Source organism: Tubulanus polymorphus, chromosome 3 (genome assembly GCF_964204645.1).
Source record: "Tubulanus polymorphus chromosome 3, tnTubPoly1.2, whole genome shotgun sequence".
In the NCBI taxonomy this organism is placed as follows: Eukaryota; Metazoa; Nemertea; class Palaeonemertea; order Tubulaniformes; family Tubulanidae; genus Tubulanus; species Tubulanus polymorphus.
Window position 1 is genome coordinate 14,380,963 of NC_134027.1, and position 7,388 is coordinate 14,388,350.

At 34.9% G+C, this 7,388-nt stretch overlaps 1 protein-coding gene across 1 annotated transcript; it reads left to right on the plus strand.

The window, feature by feature from the left end:
* The first annotated feature begins 3,014 nt into the window (after window positions 1-3,014).
* LOC141902111 (ATP-dependent DNA helicase RecQ-like) lies at window positions 3,015-3,889 on the plus strand. Its single transcript, XM_074789751.1, has 5 exons — window positions 3,015-3,159; window positions 3,221-3,245; window positions 3,372-3,445; window positions 3,532-3,671; window positions 3,815-3,889. Exons 1-5 carry the CDS (start codon window positions 3,015-3,017, stop codon window positions 3,887-3,889), a joined length of 459 nt encoding a protein of 152 aa, XP_074645852.1.
* The last annotated feature ends 3,499 nt before the right edge of the window (window positions 3,890-7,388 follow it).

The following is a 7,388-nucleotide window of genomic DNA, read 5'->3' on the forward strand; positions in this document are numbered from 1 at the left end:
CAATTGAATGTCCATATTCTGGCCAGTGATATGTCACTCGGTCGTTATTTAGTCATATTTATCAGCTAGCCTACCACTGATATCGGTTTCGGAGAACTTCCATTTCCGGTTAAGTTTTTTCGTAGGCCATTTCGGAGCACTTTAGCTCCAACTTATTAGTGTATTTGGTATTTACAGAAACCGTGAAGTGAATAATTGCGAATATTGTCGTCTGGTCGTCTCCAGTCGTGGAGAACTGAATCGAAATCCGCAATAAAAGTGTATTGAAACTGAAATAAATATATTTGTACCAAGAAAGAACTTGTCACTCGCGTCATCGGGATATCAGCCGTTACAAGAGGGTATTGGAGGGCGTGATACGATCTGTGAGTCTCTGAAACAGACTTGAGCTTGCAATCTCTCTGTTCCAAAATGATGTCTCTTTTGGATGCAGCATTACCACTCAAGATGACTCCAACCTCCGGTGTTGTCGGTGCATTAAAGCGACGTGCGTGTTCCCCATCTGGTTTACGATCAGCATGTATTAATATTTTACAATCAGGAGATGTGAATTTTTCAATAGCAGCTTTAAAAGAGTTGATATAAGTATTGCAGGTATGTAACATATCCTGTAAATTACGTATTAGATTTATGCGCAAGTTAGGCTGCATGGAATGTCGAAGGTCACTCTGACTATCCATATTACTAACAAAGTAAATTTGCAGAAATTTCGGTGTTTCGTTGTTCCTTGGATACAATGAGCCAGCCAGATGATATACCTGCCCTTGGACCTTTAAGGTCGGCATAAATCCACTTTCACTAACGCGCGTACCTCCAATGATGTCATCTGAAACGTTGAATTGTATTTTCGAATATTGTTCAGATAGTGAGCGGAGAAGTTGGATTGTCTATTCAACAGAGTTCGAGGTAGCATCGGTGGATCAGGTTCATCTTGTAACTTAACTTTTCCAAGGGAGCAACACATTGAAGGATATTCATGTGGCCACTTTAATGCTTTACAATACTGGCATGGTGTAGCCATACGTCCAATGTCACATTGAGGAATCTGATACTCTATGGAGGGGTCATATTTAATTGCAGCCAAGTGAAGGTTCTTGGCAGTCCATTTGATCTGAGGAGCACTTAGTGAAGAATCCTGCAGAGTACTGGTATTCCGTTTCTGCCTGGCAACTCTGCATCTCTTTGTTGTTTTGCTGAGGCTGGACTTTTTTGGAGGCATTGTGTACACTAAAAACCTGAGATAATATGGAAAATAACTAAAATAAGTCATGTGTTTAAAAACTAAATCATGTTTCTATTCAAAGACTTTATAGAAACCAATTACATAAAACACTGTGACAACTCCAATAGACATTCTGAACAAAGCATACATGTGATAGGCCTATACATTCTATGCATCGTCTATCATGATATACATTCTATGCATCGTCTATCATGTTAGCAGCTTGTTGTTCTGTGACCATTTCTGGGCTAGGGTCCGGCATAGTTTCATTCTCCCTCGCTCCAGTATCTTGGGTCAGATCAATCTTGGAAAGCTCCATATCGTCGGTGCTTGACATTTCAAATCTTTTTGCAAAGAGCAAAAAACCTTCATTTGTTAACGGGCTGGCAAAATGTTTTATTTAACGTGGACGCCTCCTCAGTCCGATGCACAAAGATATGTATGTAAGCTTAAACTTACAGAACAATAAAGGGACTATTTGAATTTCTATTGGATAAAACATAGTTGCCACTTATCGGATAAAAATCCGGAAATTATTGCAAGTCAGAAAAAACCAATCTAATGAGAAATTTTAGGTCAAAGACAGTGAAAAAAAATCCGGAATTCCGGAAAAGTGGCAACTCAGAAAAAGGATCTTGTTCATGAAACTGGTGATAATGACACATTACCTTTGTGCTGATTGTTGTTCAGGATTTTGTGAATACAGGTATACAGTACTTTCTAATCCCTGCGACAAACCTGAAATGAGAAAAAAGTGTTGGATAAATGTTTCTGGTGGTATAAATCACACGGTCGTTTCTACAGAATGAGAATTTGTTGAGAACACAGTAGGCCCCTATGCCTGCTCAATCATACCAAGAACAACAAACCCGTATAGCCTACATAACACACTTATACGGATGAATAAACTGCCTAAGGCTACACACTTACACAGAACAATAAGTATAATTTGAATTGGATTTATTGCATGGATGGATTAACTATTGTCTGTAAGTGTCCCTCAAGTTGTTCTAATTTCAATAAAACTGGTTTATGGGCTTACAAAAGGTTTTGGATGCTTCGTCACACTTTGAAAGTGCGACTTTTTTGAAAACGAAAGTGACTTAATTTCACTTCATGAATCCACCTTCCCTTTCGCTTTTTTGAATAGAATAGAAGTTGATTTAAAAGCATAGGGCTAGGCTACCCATACAACAACAAATAGGCCCACGGAACAATTGGAATCGAAATTCAACTCCATTGAATGCTATAACTATTGGAAATGTATAATAATACGGGAAAAATACTCACTTAAAAAAAAACACTGGACTGATGAACGTCGACTGCCAGCTGTAGGTACGAATTTCACATCCTCCCTCTGCAGGGACTCGAACCTGATGGCATCGCTACACTCAGCCACGGCACGAACCCCTGACATAAACGACCGTATGCGCAGATACATGTGCAGCTTTCCGAACGAAAACTGGCGGCACCAATCAGATTGCTCGTTGTATAATCACTTTGGCAATCAATTCCAATATGGATTCCGTTTCTGAGTAAATTCGAACTGCAAATATTTGAAGAAATCTGTCGTAGTTTCGGTTTGGAAAGTTTATCGAGTCATCAGATGTGGTGTTTGATAACTTTTTCACGCGATAGAAATGACGTTTTTGTATCAACGAAGACAGGGTCCGGCAAATCTCTATCTTATCAAGCCTTGCCACTCTTCGACTCTTTATTGAAGAAAAAACAACTATCGACCCGGCCTTCACCGTCGACAATAGTAATAATTGCATCTCCGTTAATCAGTATAATGGAAGAACAGTGTAAATATCTAAAAAGTCTTGGGTTTTCTGCATCTTATATCGGACATGCAGAAGAAGAGAACCGGAAAATATTGCTCGGTGAATACCAGTTCGTGTTCTGTTGTCCGGAGACACTATTGGCAAAGAGTTGTTGTAGGAACATGGTTTCATCGGCGTTGTATTTAGAACGATTAATTGCTACGTATCGTTGTAGATGAGGCACACACTGTCCTTGGACGGTAAGAAAATGTCACTCAGTCTTTTCTCTGTTGTTGTCTCTCTTAAACGAAGTCCGAAAATGTTCTTTTTTATTAGAATTAGGCCTATTTATTTTCTTCTATATTTTGGCTCTCCAATATTTTCAGGGGCGATTCTAGTAAAACCGAAGCCTTCCGTGCATGGTTCAACCACATCGGTGAGCTACGGAGTCTTTCTCCAGGTAAGCTGAAGTAGTAGATTTTTATTGTCTATTCCTCGTTGCATTCTGTTAGGTTCTTTGACTTCGATTTAAATTTTTCAATACAGGTGTTCCGGTCATTGCCCTTACTGCAACCACCAGTAATAGAACTCGGCGACTGATAAGGAGAAATCTCTGTATCAATTCGAACGCTATTGAAATTGTTGATTCTCCGGACCGGGAAAACGTTAAACTTTCAGTTTTAAAGGTAATTGACTTGATGTTTAAAATTGTTGCAGAGAATGAAAAATTTTAACAAAATAAGTTCTTACTGAAGTCTCTCAATCGATCACTTTGAAAATTTGGTGGTATTTGTAATATTTAATATGTTATGATAACTTTCTTTTACAGAGATCCTGCAAGGACCCGAACTCTGTTGTGTTTGGTTGGCTGGTGGATTGGATTCATGACCTTCAACATAATTGATCATATACTCATTTATAACGGACGGCAACTGAATAAAAAAGTGGACCATTTAATAACGAAATACATAAAAAACTATACCGAATGTAGACGTGAACTGTTAAAATAAAATAAAAAATCAAACATCAAACCATATATATGCGATGAAGATGATATTTTGGACAATTGTGGAGTTTGGACATTTGATCAAGCCAATTATTGCTTACAATGCATTTCAGACATTTTCGACGAGTTATAATACGTGGATTTTTATGTAAAGATTTTGTAATTTCGAATGCTCAAATAAATTATTTTGTTCTTTTTACATTATTGTTATAAACCTTATGTATTTAAGAAAGCCTGTTCAGCATTTCAATCATTATCATGTTTGTACGTCGTTTGGATCTAGGTTCCCCACGACTAACCCAATTGGATTGTTCATTCAACCTCACGAAGGGACCACGGCCTTTGACGTGTTGCCCGCACACACTGTAAGCAGCCAACAGGACTCAAACCCGCTTGATCATGAATGCAACGACATCACACCTTTTATCCCACTGAGCTACCGATTGAGATAAAGAAAATGAAATAAAGATGAAGAATTAAAATATGTTTAAAATATATCATCCACTTATATTACCGGCTTAAAGAAAGGACAATATTATAAGACAAGCACGAACCAGAACTTGTTGCTGGGTCAATACGACAAGTTAACAAAGCATTCTCATAGTACACTATATACAGTGGAACATTGTTTCAACGAATTTCTAGGCACCAGAAAATGTGTCTTACCCATGATTAGTCGAAACATATTTCGTATTTAAGACAACATTTTAGGGTTGTAATAAATCATTATATCTCTTGAGAAAGTTCTTTTAACGATTTTCTACTGAAGTAATAAGTGATTCAATGACAACAAATATACACACATTGCACATGAATAATACACATTCATTTAACCCTCTCCTATCGCAAATATAGTTTGTTTAATTCAAGTCATTAGTAATAGGGGTAATGGGCTTTCAGATCAAAGGTCGAACGGTCGAGCTCATTAAAAAACAAAACATTAAAAGTAATTTAAAACTATAATATATTTTCATAACCGTGTGTATTTTATATTATAACTAAATATTTATTCTAAGATATCAATAATTTAAAAAGCATATTGTATTAAATCAATTGGTCGCTCCACTTCGCTACCGCTCCGCTCCGCGACCAATTGATTTATCTACAATACACAAATTCATATAATCAAATATATTCAAATAATAATAATTATTCTATTGTTCAACTGAAATACACACGGTTATGAAAATATATTATAGTTTTAAATTACTTTTAATATTTGTTATTAATGAGCTCGACCATTCAACCTTTAACCCGAAAGCCCATTGCCCCTATTACTCTTAAAATATTCATATACATGAATAACATATAAATCATTGAACTTCTAAAATCAATTTTAATAAAAAATTTAGTATTAAAATGGAAGCAAATAAGTACTACTGTCCAACATGTAATATCAATATAGATAAATCCCAAAAAGCAAGACACAATAAAACTAAAACACATTTAGAGAATAAATTGAAACTAGAATATTTACAGTTATATTCAGAACAGTTAACAAAGGCAAAGAAATTTATTGAATTATGGAATAATGATCCAAATAATGAACAATACGTTGAGTAATTTGATATCAAGGATCCGATGTTTATACTAGAACATGATTCTATTTGAACCTATATACATTCTATGTAAAGAGCTATGGAATAAATCTATAAATTCACAGCTGTTACAGCCGTTACTATGACGCCGAGACATTATGACTCATAATATTACAAACGTGTAGAGAAAATTCTAGAAAGGTGTGCTGGAACTCTGAATAGAGATGACACGTCATAATCAGAAACGTGTAGAATATTCTAGAAAAGGTGCGCCGGAACCAGATGACGTGGCATAATCAACGACGTGTCATTCTAGAAATCGGCCCGGAAATGAACAGACGCTGTAATATTGTGCTCAGGATATTCTATCTATCGAAACGAAATTAGGAGTTTATAGTTTACAATTATAAATCTAAATGTAAGTACTGTTTGTTGTAGTTATTAGGGCTATTAAATATGAAACCTTTAGATATATTTAAGTGTATTTAGTATATCTTTTAGATGGCTAGAGTTGCCGCTAATATCTTTTAGATTAATAAAACGCCATACGCATCAAGAAGTGATAGAGAAACTCAAGATACTCTTTCTGACTGAGGAATCAACAGCAATGGATATCGAACCAATAGAAATTAGTACAAGAAACACAAGAATCGCCAAAAGATCGACGAAGAAACTATATAAGAATTTCAAAAACATTAAGACTCCAATGATTAAGTTTAACATTTGTTGATGTTGTTAAATATTTACCGGCAATTGAAAAAATGTTTGTAATTATAAATTGTATTTATAGAAATCAAATGATGTATTGGAAGAAACGGCCGAACAACTTGTATAATGTATTGTGTAAATCTGTTTGGTGAATTTTTATGTTCGGTCGTTTCTATTCATTATGTAAATATAATTATGATTAGCGCATGCGCATTGATCAAAAGCGCGCACGAATGCGCGGTTTGCTCAGTGGTATGATTTAGATATTTCATGTCGGTTGTTTCTATTTACGTAATGAATATATAATTAGGATTAACGCATGCGCATTAAGCAAAAGCGCGCATGAATGCGCGGTTTGCCTAATGCGAACACGTTTAGATATATCATGTCGGTTGTTTCTATTTACATAATTATATATTCATTATGTAAATATAATTATGATTAACGCATGCGCATTCATCAAAAGCACGCATGAATACGCGGTTTGCTCAGTGGTATGATTTAGATATCAAGGAATCGAAACAACTTATCAAAAGCAGCGAGGAATGAAAAAGGATGACGTTGGTCGAAGAAATGGAAGAGGATTCTAAAATATTAACCGATTTAGTAAAAAATACGTATAATAAATGGAACCAGAACAACCACAAATTATCAATATTACAAATAACACTGGTGTTATAAATATATATTACAAGAAGTGTTCTAAGTGTGAATTAGATAAATTAGCTTTAACAGAATTTAGTAAGCGTAAGATTAGCAAAGATGGTTTTCAATATTGCTGTAAAACTTGCACTAAACTATATACTAAACAATATCGAGAAGATAATATAGAACATTATAATTATTTTATGGCAGAATATATGAGAGAAAGATATCAAACAGATCTTAATTTTAGATTGAAACAATGCTTAAGATCTAGATTAACACAATTATTCAACAAAGAAACACATTCAGAAACACTATCTAATTTATTGGGTTGTTCAGATGAATTTCTCAAATCATGGATTATATTTCAATTCGATGATAAAATGAATATAGATAATTATGGGGATTATTACCATATTGATCATACGTTACCGATTTCTAAATTTAACATGAATGATGAATACAATAAAAAACTTATTTGGAATTGGAAGAATTTAAGACCTTTA